Genomic DNA, 17,298 nt, shown 5'->3' with positions numbered 1-17,298 from the left:
CAGAAGCTGGTGTGTGGCTATATTTCACGTCTGCACCATGTCATAACAGCGAAAGGGGCTTTACGAAACGCTGAAGACACTTGTCATCAAGGGGATGAATAATTGTGAAACTGCAGTAATCAGAGAAAGTGGTATCTTGTGTGGAATCTGGAAAAAAGACTTATTATATAGTTCTGTTGCGCTACATACATTGTTCTTGTTTCATTGGTTTATTGTAAACTGCATAAAGTTTATATGTTTTGTAAATTTTTTGGTAATTTAGAATGGAGGGTAAAAATGTTTTGATTTTAACTATTTATCCCCATATCCAGTAAAAAAAAAAAACAACTATTATAAGAGATTATTTAGTGTGAGAGTAGGGGAAGTAATGAACACTGACACAGATGTGACGAACGAGAAGAGGAAGTCTTAGTGCTGAGAGAAGTGTATACTCTCCCATGTGTTTCCTGCATTCACAGTATGTGACTCTGAACATGTTCATCTTATTATAATGTCAAGAATGCCATTTATTTTACTTGCATTTCTTCATTTGTTTGGTAAGTTTTTTACTTTCTTCCTTTATGATCGATCGTTAGATAGGAAAAAGGAGGACGGCAGCACTCCAATAAAATGTAAGAAAAAAGGACCTTTTTAGCACATGTAGCATCGTTTTGTTTCCTAAGGACCTTTTATTTTATTTGCATTTTTTAATTTGTTTCATAAGTAGATAAATAGATACGAAAAAGGACAAGGAAGGCAGCAGTTTAAAAAAATTTAAGAATAAAATGGACCTTTATTAGTCCATGTGGCAACGTTTCAGTTCCAAAGGACCTTTTTCAACTGCTTTTTTTCTTTAATTTGTTTGGAGTGCTTTTTTATATTTATTTGCAATGTGATTATTGTATGGATTATTGTATACTTTGGTATTTCTGCTGCTTTATTTTTTCACATAGATAGATAGATAGATAGATAGATAGATAATGAATAGATAATGAATAGATAGATAGATTTTTTATATTTATTCGCAATGTGATAGATAGATAGATAGATAGATAGATAGATAGATAGGAAAAAGGACAAGCAAGCCAGCACTCCAAAAGAATGTAAGAAAAAAAGGACTTTTTTAGCCTAGGTAGCAATCTTTCGGTTCCTAAGGACCTTTTTCAACTGCTTTTTTTCTTCAATTTTTTTTGGAGTGCTTTTTTTTATATATTTATTTTCAATTTGATTATTGTATGGATTATTGTATACTTTGATATTTCTGCTGCTTTATTTTTTCAGATAGATAGATAGATAATGGATAGATAGATAGATAGTTTGATAGATAACAGTGCTTCTAAAGGCCCAGTCACACACAACGACTTACCAGCGATCCCGACAACGATACGACCTGATAAGGATCGCTGGTAAGTCGCTGGGAGGTCGCTGGTGAGATGTCACACAGTCAGACCTTACCAACGACGCAGTAACGATAAGCGACCTGTATAACGATCAAACACAGGCGTGAAACACAGCGGTAGGTGTCAAACACAGCGATCTCCTGCCCAGCAGGACATCGCCTTTGAAGAAAATGGTCCGGACCTTTCGGCAACGACTAGCGACTAGTGATGCTTCTGGTGATAGTGCTGTCTATATACCTGTAAAGAGTATCAATATATGGAAGAAAACATACGCATCACTACAATATGGGATTTCTTCTTAGAGCCTAACCAATATTGCCATGTGTAAAACCAGCCTCTGGCTAGCCATACACTTGAGAGAGCTCATAGGCATGAGATGTCAGACACAGAAACCAAGGATGGGACATGTTGAAATAAAATAGCAGCTGTGGTTGGGCAGTCAAAGACCTTAGAGAAAAGTCATCCAAACATGCCGATATTGGTGATATTGACTGAGTCGATTATTAATGGGGGGCCTCCGAACCTGAGAAATTTGAGTAGACAATCCTTCTGATCTACATTAAGAAATCATGTCACCAGAGGAGTCTGACAGTGAGTGGATTATTCCTCTGTATGGGAGTTGGGAGAGAAGTATGCCAGCCGAGAAATCATTCATCCAACAGCAATCTAATTTATATGAGAGCATTAAGGCTATTCGGCTAATCATCCTAAATAACTAACGTTAGGTGTCTTTTATCTTGACCGATGGACAACCTAAATATGTTTTAGTCCTTTTTGTTTGAAAGCCTCAAAGGTTTAACTGAGAATGAATTGGCAGCAAAGTATATAAAAATAACACTTCTTAATCCTACACCTTTATTATCCATTAAATCCATTTTTCAATTTCAAAATAAGAGTTAGTAAAATATTTAAATATAGTAATTGATACCAGAGGGCCTTTGGTTATAGCGTAAAAAACTATAACAGGAAACATGCCTTACAAGGCAATATGTTTTATTGGACTTACTACAGAAATTTGGTGCATTTTTTTCCCCAGCCTTCTTTGGTGTGGTTATCTAGTGGCATCCTGATTCCCTTTTTGCCTGATGTGCTTATCTCTACCCAATACATTTCACCAATAAGATCTAATTTGTTATTTCTGAGCTACTCCATAAGAAAATAGACACTAGTGCCCAGTGATTGGCTCCTAACTCACCTTGTAATGGGTGGACATTTGGAGATTATCTTGTCTAATGGCGGGTTTGCACGTTGCGACATCGCAAGCCGATGCTGCGATGTCACACGCGATAGTCCCCGCCCCCGTCGCAGGTACGATATCGTGTGATAGCTGGCGTAGCGAACATTATTGCTACGCCAGCTTCACATGCACTCACCTGCCCTGCGACCGTCGCTCTGGCTGGCGACCCGCCTCCTTCCTAAGGGGGCGGGTCGTGCGGCGTCATAGCGACGTCACACGGCAGGCGGCCAATAGCGGCGGAGGGGCGGAGATGAGCAGAATGTAAACATCCCGCCCACTTCCTTCCTTCTGCATAGCCTACGGAAGCCGCGGTGACGCCGGTAGGAGATGTTCCTCGCTCCTTCGACTTCACACACAGCGATGTGTGCTGCTGCAGGAGCGAGGAACAACATCGGACCGTCGCGTCAGCGTAATTATGGATTACGCCGACGCTGCACCGATGATACGATTACAACGATTTTGCACTCGTTAATCGTATCATCTAGGCTTTACACACTACGATGTCGCATGCGATGCCGGATGTGCGTCACTTTCAATTTGACCCCACCGACATCGCACCTGCGATGTCGTAGTGTGCAAAGCCCTACTTAGTCTATACTTGCCAAAGAAATTCTTGTTGAGGCAGTCTAACCATGTACACTCATGAACACATACTGAAAATACACATGTACTCCCACATATAGACAATACATACATGGGTCATTCCGTGTCAAGTGGACCAGTGGTCCCCACTCGACGTTCTCCGATTTTGCTGAAAATTTATAAGGATGTACATGTATGTTTGAAAAGAGGTTCTGTAAATTTTTAGGGCCAGATCTCAAATATATTGGGCACTGTTGACCTTTCACTGGAGGCCCCCTCCAAGCCTGCGGCTTCAGCTAAGAGGATTTTGCAAACTTTGGCACATAGCCATTAGAGTTCTAGAGTTCTTTTCAAACATACATGTACATCCTTATAAATTTTCAGCAAAATCGGAGAATGTTGAGTGGGGACAATTTTTAAAACTGGTCCACTTGACACGGAATGACCCACATAGAATTATACTCACAGAAACAATAGAGAGAAAAAGACAAGGAATCTGGAGAGACAGACAAGTAGGAAAGAAAAGAAATTAAAACTACATCTGGCAATAAAAGAAATGAAAATGCCAATGTTCCTTTTGGCATTTTAGCTATGGGACCAATAGATCGCATCAAGTAGTACGTCTCATAGGAACAACAACAGCGATCTTCCTACCACTATAAACTGGCATGACAGATCAACTCATATCTTTAACACAAACAAATTGTAACCTTTCTTTCAATTCTTATAATTTTTGATTATATTAGCAAACAAATCTAATATAATCGTATAATGTAAGTTATGATTATTGCACATTAATCAATATTATTACTATTATTGTTTATTTAGTTTTACTAGCAGTAAGGGCTAATTGTGAGGAAAAACTGTACAAACCGTCAAATTCTCACACCTTCAATGTAAAGTTGCAATCCTCTATAAATAGTAAAATATTACCTTACACCAAGAAATATGCAGCAAAAAAATAGATAGTAAATCTTGCAGCAAAAAAACCCTCTATTACTGTGTGTGTGTGTGTGTGTGTGTGTGTGTGTGTGTGTGTGTGTGTGTGTGTGTGTGTATAGTGGGGAAAATAAGTATTTGATACATCGCAGATTTTTCATGTTTTCCCACCTACAAGAATGTGACACATATAATAAAAAAAAAACAGAGAATCATATTGTATGATTTTTTAGTATTTAATTTGTATTTTATTGCATGAAATAAGTATTTGATCACCTACCAAGCAGCAAGAATTCTGGCTCTCACAGACCTTTTATTTTTCCACTCTGCACTCATTACCTGTATTAATTGCATCTGTTTTAACTCGTTACCTGTAGAAAAGACACCTGTCCACACATGCAATCAATCACACTCCAACCTCTCCACCATGGCCAAGACCAAAGAGCTGTCTAAGGACACTAGGGTCAAAATTGTAGAGCTGCACAAGGCTGGAATGGGCTATGGGGCAGTAGGCAAGCAGCTTGGTGAGAAGGCAACAACTATTGGCACAATTATTAGAAAATGGAAGACACACAAGATGACTATCAATCTTTCTCGGTCTGGGGTTCCATGCAAGATCTCACCTTGTGGGGTAAGGATGATTTTGAGAACGGTCAGGAATCAGCTTAGAACTACACAGAAGGCCCTGATCAATGACCTGAACAAAGCTGTGACTACAGTCTCAAAGATTACCATTAGTAATACTCTACGCCTTCATAGATTAAAAACATGCAGGGAACGCAAGGTTCCTCTGCTCATGCCAGCACATGCCTAGGCATATTTAAAGTCCACCAATGACCATCTGGATTATCTAGAAAAGGTGTGGGAGAAGGTCATGTGGTCAGATAAGGCCAAAATAAAACTTTTTGGTATAAACCACTCACTGTGTTTACAGGAAGAAGAAGGATGAGTACAACCCCAAGAACACCATCCCAACCATTAAGCACATGGTTTGAAACGTCATCTTTTGGGGTGATTTTCTAAAAAGGGGACAGGAAAACTGCACTGTATTGAAGGAGGATGGATGGGTTCATGTTTCGAGAGATTTCGACCAACAAATTCCTTCCGTCAGTAAGAGCATTTAAGATGGATCTTGGCTGGGTCTTCCAGCATGACCCAAAACACACAGCAGAGGCAACTAAGGAGCGGTTCTGTAAGAAGTATTCCAAGGTCTTGGAGTGGCCTAGCCAGTCTCCAGACCTGAACCCAATAGAAAATCTTTGGAGGGAGCTGAAACTCAATGTTTCCCAGCAACAGCCCCGAAACCTGAAAGATCTAAAGAAGGTCTGTATGGAGGCATGGGACAAAACCTTTGCTGCACTGGGTGCAAACTTGGTCAAGAACTGCAGCAAATGTCTTTCCCCTGGAATTGCAAACAGAGGTTTCTGCACTAAATATTAAGTTCAGTTTTTCTATTGTAGCAAATAATTATTTCATGCAATACATTTCAAATTCATCATTTAAAAATCATAAAATGTGATTTTCTGGATTTTGTTTCTTGATTCTGTCTATGACAGTTGAAGTGTACCAACAATAAGAAATACAGACCTCTCCAATCTTTGTAGGTAGGAAAACTTGCAAAATCAGCAGAGTATCACATACTTATTTTTTTCCACTGTATATACAATTGAAACCAGAAGTGTACCTAAACTATCTAAAGACACATCTGCAGGTTTTTCTCACTATCTGACATGAAATCAGAATAAATCTTTTCCGTTTTAGGTCAATTAGAAACCAATTAGAAATTATTTATATTTGCCAAATGCAAAATAATGAAAGAGAGAAAATGTTTTGAGGCATTTTTATTACTTTCTGCAACGTCAAAAGTTAAAAGTTTAAATATATAAATTAAACTGCAAAGTGAATGAACAAAAGAGAAATTTAAATCACATCAGTATTTGGTGTAAGCGCCCTTTGCCTTCAAAACAGCATCAATTCTTCTAGATACATTTGTACTTGCACACAGTTTTTGAAGTAACTCCTCAGGAAGATTATTCCAAATATCTTGGAGAAGTAACCACAGATCTTCTGTGTATGAGACTTGGACAAATCTTACTCTTTGTTTAATCCCAAACAGACTGGATGATGTTGAGATCAGGACTCTGTGGGGAACTGATCATCACTTGCAGAACTCCTTGTTCTTCTTTACGCTACAGATAGATTTTTTTTAAAACAAAGTTTATTTGATGAGTTGTTAACAAGTAATTACAGAGATAAAAGCATACTCAGACATTTAACAATTCTCATCCTTTTTGAAATTTTTCTGTCACAACATTATACATATTTGAGTTTTCAAATTGTGCAACAAAAACCCTAAATTAACCTTTTAACATCAAAACATAGGGGTTCTTTATTTTACCGTTCTATCCTCAATCTCCCCAACGAGCCATCCAACTCTCCCCAGCTATACCACGCCGTATCTTTAAAGCGAATGATTATGCTAGAGATCTCTTTTTAAGAGTAATTTCTTTTTATGAATGTTTTGCATTTCTTAAAGAAACCAGTCGTACGTTTCTCTTTGCTATCTTCTGCTTCTAATTGATCGATGAACAACAATGTTTTTGTGGTGTCTAGTACCTCTGAAATAACTGATGCTTGTTTTGTAAGCCAGTGTCGCAAAATGCATTTTTTGACCGACAGTATTAACGCGTGCACTGCTTTGGCTATGAATAGTTGTTCATCCCTCTCTCTCCCCTCCCGACTTGTGGCATGGAATAAACAGAGTATCGAGTATTTTGGAACTTTAATTTCCCAAGTCTTGTCTATCTGTTTGATTGCATCCACCCAAAGCTTTGCTATCACCGAGCACTCCCAAAGGCAATGTATCAGATTTGCCTTTTGAAGGTGACATTTAGGGGTACTTTACACGTTGCGACATCGCTACCGATATATCGTCGGTGTCACGGTTGCGTTGACGCACATACGGCGCCGGTAGCGACATCTCAATGTGTAAATCCTAGGAGCGACGATGAACGAGCGCAAAACAGTCAAAAATCGCTGATCTGTGTCACGTCATTCATTTTCGGAATGTCGTTCCAGCTGCAGATACGATATTGTTTGTCGTTCCCGCAGCACCACACATCGCTGCGTGTGAAGCCGCAGGAACGACAAACATCTCCATACCTGCCTCCACCGGCAATGCGGAAGGAAGAAGGTGGGCGTGATGTTATGTCCCTCTCATCTCCACCCCTCCGCTTCTATTGGCCAGCCACTTAATGAAGTCGCGGTGACGCCGAACGTCCCTCTTCCTTGAAGGAGGGATTGTTCGGCGGTCACCGCGACGTCGCCGACAAGGTATGTGTGTGTGAAGCTGCCGTAGCGATAATGTTCACTACTGCAGCAATCACCAGATATCGCATGTGCGACGGGGGCGGGTACTATCGTGCTCGACATCGCTAGCCGATGCTAGCGATGTCGCAACGTGTAAAGTACCCCTTAGGGCAACTGTTAAGATAATGTGCTGGGGAGTTTGTGTACAGAAGGCAAAATGCGTATATAGCGTTGTGCATTAGTTTGAATTCCATCTCCCTCCATTGCTCGTTAACCACCACTTTTCTCACAGTTCACCATCCTTTGAGTATTTTTTCCTGTAGATTTCCACCTTCAAATTTATTGGCCCACTTCCCCCCCCAATTCATTCTCTTTGCTTCGGTTGTGTTGACTTCGTATATGGGCATATAAAGTGGCTAGTGATAGCTGATCCTTTTTTCCACCCAGCAAGATATCAAATCCGTTTCTAATTCCCAACGTCCCCCAATATTTCATTATGGATGAGTAATGGCTCACCAGTTGTCTGTACTGAAAATGTTGTTTGTTAGACAGTGAGTATATATTCACCATTTCTTGCCAGTTAAGGACCCTGCCTTCTTCTTTGTTTAATAGATCTCCTATTTATTGAATACCCTTTTGTTTCCATTCCCCAAAAAACTTGTTTTGTTGTCCTTGTTCAAAATTTGTGTCTTTCCCTATGGGAATGTGTTTTGAAATATTAAATAGTAAGCTATATTGTTTCCGTACTGCTTTCCAGGCTCCTCTGGTGTCAGTTAGCAGGCAACTGAGTTTAATATGTGGCGGGAGATCTTTTGTTTTCATATGTAATATCGTAATTAGATCTAGGCGTTTTCTAGCTCTTTTTCCAGCTGAGTATTGGAAAAGTACTGTGTGATATTTATCCAATCTTTGACGTGTCTTGTCAAGGCAGCTAAATTATAGGCTCTCATCATAGGCATTTGCATCCCTCCTTCCTGTTTCAATCGAGACAATTTATGATATGAAATTGTAGGTCTTTTGCCCTGCCAAATAAATTTGGTGAATACCTTCTGAATTGTGTTTATCTCCGTATGTTTTAAAAGGACTGGAATTGTCTGTATTGGGTAAAGTAGTCTCGCAAAACCGATCATTTTGATCAATTGCATACGGCCGAATAATGAAAGCGGAAGCGTTTTCCACCTCTCTAATTCCCTAATTATTTTTTCTAGCAGCGGGGGGTAGTTAAGCCTATACATGGCCATAGAATCTGTGCCTATTTTAATCCCCAGGTATGTGATAAACTGCGTCACCTCACCTCACCACCTCTATGTTCAGAAATGTCTTTGTTCTCCGCCCTATGGGTCTTAAGAATAACAGCTGCATTTATTTATATTTATTTTCAGGCCTGAGTAGACTCTAAAAGATTCAATTAGATCTAAAATATGCTGCAACTGTTTTTCTGGATCTGCCAAGAATAAAAGCATGTCATCAGCAAAACAGGTCAGCTTTATTTGTTATTTTGTTTCCTACTCTTATCCCTGTGAAGTTTTTACATCTTAGAAATTGTTGGGCTAAGGGTACTTTCACACTTGCGTTCAGCGGAGTCCATCACTATGGAGAATAGCGCAGTCCGTTAACGCACTGCTCTATTCTCCTTAGACTTGTATGGACGACGCACTGTAACGCAAGTGTCAGCGTTGCATCCGCTGGACAACGCAGCGTCGTTATTTTGACGCTGCGCCGGGCGGGAGGAACGCAGCATATAACGTTTATTTGAGCAGCGGAATCCATTGAATTTTTCTGCGCATGCTCTCTCTGGCTCCCTGCACCCGTAACCAAGGTAAATATCGGGTAACCAAGCAAAGTGCTTTGCCAATATTTACCCTCGCTACGTGTGCAGGGAGCCCGACACTTCCCCGCTTGGCTCCTCCCCCTCCCACACTCCACTCCACATGTATGTACACACACACACACATACACACTCACCTGTCCTCAGCGCCATGGCCCGCTCGGCTCCACCCACTCCTCACTCTGCCCCCGCACACATTCTCGGCGGCCGAACGATCAGCTGAGCGCCCGGCCGCCGGCATGTGAGAGCGCTCAGCTGATCGACCAACAGTCGGCTATTGAGAGCGATCAGCTGATCATTCACAATAGTCTGCTGCCGGTAAAACTGTAAAGAATAAAAAAAAAAAAAAAAGCTTTGCGCTGTTTTATACGATCCGTAGCATCCGTTGTGCCACTATATGCAATGCTACGGAAGCCGTCCAACGCAAGTGTGAAAGTAGCCTAATGGTTCAATGGCAATATAAAATAATAGCAGTGAAAGTGGACAGCCCTGTCTAGTTCCTTTTTGTAGATGAATTACTTTAGAAAGAAAACCTGGAGTTGCTATTTTTGCTTGTGGGTCAGCATACATGGCTTTTATATAACTTCTGAAGGTCCCCGTGATTCCCATTTTGTCTAGTACTAATTCCAGCCACTCCCAGATTACGTTGTCGAAAGCTTTTTCGGCGTCCAGTGCCTACCCACCAAGCCTGGATGTCTCATGTTGTCCTGTACCGCGAAGACAGAGCGGATATTAAACACCGCCAACCTATTTTTAATAAATCCCACCTGATGGTTGCCTATCAACAATGGGAGAAATAGGGCCAAACGATCCACTAAGATCTTAGACAGAATTTTAACATCCTGATTTATCAGGGAAATGGGTCTATAGGATGCCGGATCAATTTCTTCTTTTCCTTTTTTGTGAATGACTTTAATGTAGGCCATGTTCCCTGATTGTAAAAATTTTTGCTGCTGTAAGATAGTATTATATACTTGGCTTAGTGTGGGGGTTATGTCCTCATTCAAAATCTTAAAGAATTTTCCTGATAATCCTTCGGGGCCTGGAGCTTTGTTATTCGTTACGTTTTTAATCACCTCTGCAACTTCACCTTCCAAGATTTGTGCATTCAAGGATTCCCTCTCTAGTTCTGAAATTTTTGGCAAGGCAAGATTGTCTAGTAGCTGCCTGCCTCCATCCATCTTAGATTTGTCCTGAGTGTATAGTTTCGTGTAGAAGCTTTCCAAGATCTCGTTTATTGTTTTAGGATCAGTTTTGTTTTGCCCGTGTTCATCCCTCAAACACCCAATGTTTGTAATAGGGGTCTTTCCTTTCGCCAGATTCGATAGTAGTTTGCCTGACTTGTTTCCATATCTAAAAAATTGTGCCTTTATCCTCTGACCCTTAATCTGTTCCTTTCTATCAAGCCACATATCAAAATCCTTTTTAGCGGTCACCCACTGCTCTCTCTTTACCGTATTTGGTGTTTGCTGGAATTGTGTATATGTCTCCCTAAGTTCCTTTGCCGCTTTCTCATAAGCCTGTAAAGTTTTTTTCTTTTGCCATATATCCCACAATCCGCCCTCTCAGAACCGCTTTGGCCGTATCCAAAATAAATGGCTATCCATTTTGTGTTGTTGGTTGTCTGTAGAAAATTCTGACCACCACATCTTTAGAAGCTTTTGGAAATTTTCTTCTTTCACCATATATGATGGGAATCTCCACAAGATATCCGTTCCCTTCGGATGAGCGTCTCGCAAAACCAATTCCAAAGGTGAGTAATCTGAGATGACCATTTCCTGGATGGTAACCTTCTCCACTTCTGGCCCTAATTTTTGTGACCCTAAAAAATAGTCAATCCTAGACCAACTATTGTGAACTTGTGAGAAATTAGTATATTCCCTCCCTGTAGGATGTTGCATGCGCCAAATATCTAGCATTTTTATGGTTTCCAAAAATGGTGTCAAGATCTTGTCATGGGTTCATTCAATAACACTGTATCTGTTTTTTCCTCATCTGTCCTCCCATGTGTTGACTACTTTGTTAAGATCCCCCCCCCCACTAGAATTCTATCCTCCTCTTCCAAAAGGATCTGGCTTTCCATGTTTTGGAAGAATGTTTTATTATTACTATTGGGTGCATAAAGATTACATAATTTCAGCCGCTTTCCCTGATGTATCAAAGTCAGTTTTTGCCATCTGCCCTCCTCGTCATGTTCGTGTTCTACTATGCCGCATTTGGCCTGTTTATCAATCAACATTAATACTTCCGCCTTTCTATTTTTTGACGAAGAACCCAGAACCTGGCCCACCCACATTTTGTTCATCCTCTCAAAATCTTTTGTCACTAGATGCGTCTCCTGCAGCATGACTTTATCTAGTTTGAGTTTTTTTAAATGCCTCAAGACCATCATTCTTTTGTCGGGGGATTGTAAGCCCTTAACATTCCAAGATATAATTTTCATTATATGTACTGGTAGCTGGAACCCTGTAAACTTTTTCTACAAATAACTTTTAGCTATTAATAACGTAGCTATTAAACTTTTTAATGCTCTACTCTAACAAACAGTAAGATGTATACTTCTTCGACTTCCTTTTTTCGCACATGTATACGGAACTCTTACCAGTCCCGAAATGTCTCCATCAGTTAATGTCACTGGGATACAGTCACCGGCTTACCCCTGGCTCACATTCTCCCCTTTTTTTTCATTCATTTTTAGTTATCCCCTGCCCCCCCTCCTGTACACTGCTATTTTCCTGGGAAATATTACCATTCTCAAAATGTTTCTCCAAGCACAGACAATTAACTCTTTGGCATGTGAAATGTGAGCATAAAATGACTTTACGTTTTCTGGAGCACCGAAGAAAAAGAGGGAGAGAGAGAATGAGAGAAGACAAGAGATAGAGAGAAAAGAGAAAGAAGATTAAAAAAAAAGGGGGGGGACATCAGGTGAGACTAGTAAATCAATACATTGAAAAGTATTAAGCTAGTGTCACACATAACGACAACGACAACGACATCGCTGCAACGTCACCATATTCTGTGACGTAGCAGCGACCATAGATGATCGTTAGTAAGCTGTCAAACATGTTAGAAAAAGCAGCGACGGAGCAGCGATCATAGCGACGTCGACGGTCGTTGTGTGGTTTCAGACGTAGCGTAGCGTGCTGCTGCGGTGTCAAACACAAGGATTATCAGCTTATCAGCATGGCGCAGCGGGATAGCAGCGATCAAAAAATGACTTCGAGCATTCAGGAGCGAGCAACGATTTCGCAGCAGGGGTCTGATCGTTGTTATGTGTCACACACAGCGACGTCGCTGTTGATGTCGCTGCAACGTCACAGAATATGGTGACGTTGCAGCGACGTCGTTGTCGTCGTCGTTATGTGTGACACCAGCTTTATACTCCCCAGGACGATCCTCTCATGACTTGCTCTCCTCAGCCCATCCCATCTCCCTCTGCTCTCAGTCGACCACCCGCAAGTCCCGTTCATTTGTGTTGTACTTCTCAGCATTTTTCCCCGGTCACCTCCTGGTTGTCGTCTCTTGCCACTTTAAAGGTTTTCCTCACATATTCAGTTGCTAGATCTGGCGCCACAAAAGTTCTGTAGCACTGATTCTGGTTTCTGCAGTATCCAACCTCTCAGATTGCTGTGTTATGACTGCCTGTATTTTCTGCAGGGCCTCAGCAACTGTCTTCTCCAATGTTTTCTTTAATTCTGGGACCAGTTTGTTTGCTACCTCATCTGCCAGAGATTTATATTGCATCTGGCTTTCATCAGTGTTGCAAATGTTCTCCTCCCCTTCCTGCTTGCTTGGAGACTGAGTGACTATCAGAGAGGCTCTGTCTGTGTTACCAGCACGCTGTGCTACAGCAGCCATCTTCTGTCTGTTGCTACTCTGGGCTCTGGTGGATTGTGTCTCTGCGGTCCCGCACTTCTGCATAAATCTCTCCATAAAGGTTGGAGAGATCACCAGAGAGTCTCCCCCACCGGTGAGGAATATTTTCATTTGTTTTTCAGCGCAGGTAGCACAGGGAGCAGGGTCAGAATGTGGAGCTCTGCTTACCCTCTGCCGTCCATGCGCGCGCTGAATCCGGAAGTTGCTGCTGATAGATCTTAGTGACATTGGCTTTGGCTGTATGTTTGGGGTCGTTGTCCTACTGCAGAATACATTTGGAGCTAAACAGTCATCTTCCTAATGGTATTGGATGATGTATAAGTATCTGACTTTATTACTCAGCATTGTGGACTGAATTAATCTTGATCACATCACCAACTCCATTTCCTGAAATGTAGCCACAAATTTACAAGGAGCCTCCACCATGCTTCACTGTTCCTGCAGACACTCATTATTTTACCTCTATCTGGCTCTTCGGCAAACAAACTGCCTTTTATAACAGCCAACTATTTAACATTTTGACTTTCAGCCCAGTGCACCTGCTGCCATTTTTCTGCTCTCCAGCACCTATGTTTTCATGCATAATTGAGTCACTTGGCTTTTTTTCCATGATGAAGGTATGGTTTTTGACCACAATTCTTCCATGAAGACCTCTTTTGGACAGACTTCTCCAAACAGTAGATGGGTGTAGCTGGGTCCCACTGGTTGCTGTCAGTTCTTATTTCATTGTTTACAAGAATTTTAAATAAATCCTTTCTGTGGCATAAGAGAGAGATATTGTGGCACTAAGCTAAGCATAGACATCCATATTCTGGTGGTGAGCGAGGTGGAATTTTACACTCACCTGGCCAATGGAAAGGAGAGCATGTCGGGGGAGTTGCTTTGATCTGCTGGACTCGTGAGCTGCTGCTGGACCGGGTTGCTGCACGGGATTCCTTCCAGGGAAATCAACACAGTGAGGCTGAGAAGAAGTGACCTGTATGTTGGCACTGCTCCATCTTCCGGTAGGAAGATAACATCAATAGCTGAACGAATGTGAATACTCCCAGATAAGATGACTTCTTTTATTCACATGTAATAACTAACAATACGACACATTTCGGCCTGTTCGGCCTTCTTCAGGTATATAGGAGTCAATATTATATACAAATATTCAATGTGATCTTATTTATACACTTTTATATCTCCTGGGTGTGACCTACAGGACAGGGACGGACTAATCCTCAATAGCATCGCAGCTGATGTACGTCAATTGGGGTTTCCAATATGTATAAAAAAAACTGATGGCCAAAACGCATTGTATTGTCGTATTTACCATTAGGCACCCGTGGTCCCGTGCCTGGGGCGGCAGGATGCGGGGGGGCGGCACCTTCTAGCAGTAAAAAAAAAAAATTATTTTTTTTTTTACATATCCATTAAATCCGCTGTATTTTTGGAGGCTGGAGGGGGAGAGGCGCACCTCCATTTATTTGTATCCGCATCAATTAAGACGCCAATGCAGACAAACTGCAGCGGCCGGGCACAGAGAGCTGATTGACCCCGGAACTGCCGGCGCCTGCACTTCCGGGGTCACAGGTGCGCCAATCAGCTCCTTCCTCTGTCCTGCGTCCAATGCTGTGTGGATTTCACATGCAGAGCTCACAGCAGGACGCCGCAGAGGATGCTGGGATGGAAGCCGGTGTCAGAAGAGGATACTCACGTGAGCCAGGAAGATGACAGCGGGCCCTGGAGCGGGTAAGTGCTCGCAGAGCTGAAGACTCATAAGGAGCGTGGGGGTGTCTCTAATGCAGACTGGAGATCTGCGCATGTGGTGGGGGGAGAGAGGCTTTTAATATTGGGGGAGACTTGGGGGAAGAGAAGCTGATACTGGGGGAGGCTGGGAGGAGAGAGTCTGATGCTGGGGGAGGCTGATGCTGGGGGAGGCTAGGAGGGGTGAGGCTGATGCTGGGGGAGGCTGGGAGGGGGAGGCTGATGCTGGGGGAGGCTGGGAGGGGGAGGCTAGGAGGTGGGAGGCTGATGCTGGGGGAGGCTGACGCTGGGGGAGGCTGGGAGGAGGGAGGCTGAGGCTAATGCTGGGGGAGGCTGGGAGGAGAGAGGCTGATGCTGGGGGAGGCTGATGCTGGGGGAGGCTGCGAGGAGGGAGGCTGATGCTGGGGGAGGCTGGGAGGAGGGAGGCTGATGCTGGGGGAGGCTGGGAGGGGGGAGGCTGATGCTGGGGGAGGCTGGGAGGGGAGATGCTGATGCTGGGGGAGACTGGGAAGAGGGAGGCTGATGCTGAGGGAGGCTGATGCTGGGGGAGTCTGGGAGGAAAGAGGCTGATGCTGGGGGAGGCTGATGCTGGGGGAGGCTGGGAAGAGGGAGGCTGATGCTGGGGGAGGCTGGGAGGAGGGAGGCTGATGCTGGGGGAGGCTGGGAAGAGGGAGGCTAATGCTGAGGGAGGCTGATGCTGGGGGAGGCTGGGAGGAGAGAGGCTGATGCTGGGGGAGGCTGGGAGGAGAGAGGCTGATGCTGGGGGAGGCTGGGAGGAGAGAGGCTGATGCTGGGGGAGGCTGGGATAAAAGAGGCTGATGCTGGGGGAGGCTGGGAGGAGAGAAGCTGATGCTGTAGGAGGCTGGGAGGAGGGAGGCTGATGCTAACGGAGGCTGATGCTGGGGGAGGCTTGGAGGAGAGAGGCTGATGCTGGGAGAGGCTGGGAGGAGAGAGGCTGATACTGGGGGAGGCTGGGAGGAGAGAGGCTGATGCTGGGGGAGGCTGGGAGGAAAGAGGCTGATGCTGGGGGAGGCTGGGAGGAGAGAGGCTGATGCTGGGGGAGGCTGGGAGGAGGGAGGCTGATGCTGAGGGAGGCTGATGCTGGGGGAGGCTGGGAGGAGAGAGGCTGATGCTGGGGGAGGCTGGGAGGGGGAAGCTGATGCTGAGGGAGGCTGGGAGGAGAGAGGCTGATGCTGGGAGGGGGAAGCTGATGCTGAGGGAGGCTGGGAGGAGAGAGGCTGATGCTGGGGGAGGCTGGGAGGAGGGAGGCTGATGCTGAGGGAGGCTGATGCTGGGGGAGGCTGGGAGGAGAGAGGCTGATGCTGGGGGAGGCTGGGAGGGGGAAGCTGATGCTGAGGGAGGCTGGGAGGAGAGAGGCTGATGCTGGGGGAGGCTGGGAGAAGAGAGGCTGATGCTGAGGGAGGCTGATGCTGGGGGAGGCTGGGAGGACAGAGGCTGATGCTGGGAGAGGCTGGGAGGGGGGAGGCTGATGCTGGGGTAGGCTGGGAGGAGAGAGGCTGATGCTGGGGGAGGCTGGGAGAAGAGAGACTGATGCTGGGGGCAGAGAGGCTGATGCTGGGGGAGGCTGTGAGGTGAGGAGAGAGGCTGATGCTGTAGGAGGCTGGGAGGAGGGAGGCTGATGCTAAGGGAGGCTGATGCTGGGGGAGGCTGGGAGGAGAGAGGCTGATGCTGGGGAGGCTGATGCTGGGAGAGGCTGGGAGGAGAGAGGCTGATACTGGGGGAGGCTGGGAGGAGAGAGGCTGATGCTGGGGGAGGCTGGGAGAAGAGAGGCTGATGCTGAGGGAGGCTGATGCTGGGGGAGGCTGGGAGGACAGAGGCTGATGCTGGGAGAGGCTGGGAGGGGGGAGGCTGATGCTGGGGTAGGCTGGGAGGAGAGAGGCTGATGCTGGGGGAGGCTGGGAGAAGAGAGACTGATGCTGGGGGCAGAGAGGCTGATGCTGGGGGAGGCTGTGAGGTGAGGAGAGAGGCTGATGCTGTAGGAGGCTGGGAGGAGGGAGGCTGATGCTAAGGGAGGCTGATGCTGGGGGAGGCTGGGAGGAGAGAGGCTGATGCTGGGGAGGCTGATGCTGGGGGAGTCTGGGAGGAAAGAGGCTGATGCTGGGGGAGGCTGATGCTGGGGGAGGCTGGGAAGAGGGAGGCTGATGCTGGGGGAGGCTGGGAGGAGGGAGGCTGATGCTGGGGGAGGCTGGGAAGAGGGAGGCTAATGCTGAGGGAGGCTGATGCTGGGGGAGGCTGGGAGGAGAGAGGCTGATGCTGGGGGAGGCTGGGAGGAGAGAGGCTGATGCTGGGGGAGGCTGGGAGGAGAGAGGCTGATGCTGGGGGAGGCTGGGATAAAAGAGGCTGATGCTGGGGGAGGCTGGGAGGAGAGAAGCTGA

General features: G+C 44.9%; 1 protein-coding gene across 1 annotated transcript in view; it reads left to right on the top strand.

Moving 5' to 3' along the window:
- Positions 1-468: 468 nt before the first annotated feature.
- Positions 469-17,298, top strand: part of LOC142286240 (uncharacterized) — a 61,158-nt gene continuing 44,328 nt past the window's right edge. Inside the window, exon 1 of the mRNA XM_075333343.1 lies at positions 469-536. Coding sequence (XP_075189458.1) covers positions 491-536 — 46 coding nt within the window. The 5' untranslated portion in view covers positions 469-490. The remainder of the gene's footprint in view (positions 537-17,298) is intronic.

Source organism: Anomaloglossus baeobatrachus, chromosome 1 (genome assembly GCF_048569485.1).
Source record: "Anomaloglossus baeobatrachus isolate aAnoBae1 chromosome 1, aAnoBae1.hap1, whole genome shotgun sequence".
In the NCBI taxonomy this organism is placed as follows: Eukaryota; Metazoa; Chordata; class Amphibia; order Anura; family Aromobatidae; genus Anomaloglossus; species Anomaloglossus baeobatrachus.
This window is presented reverse-complemented; position numbering and strand designations above follow the sequence as displayed.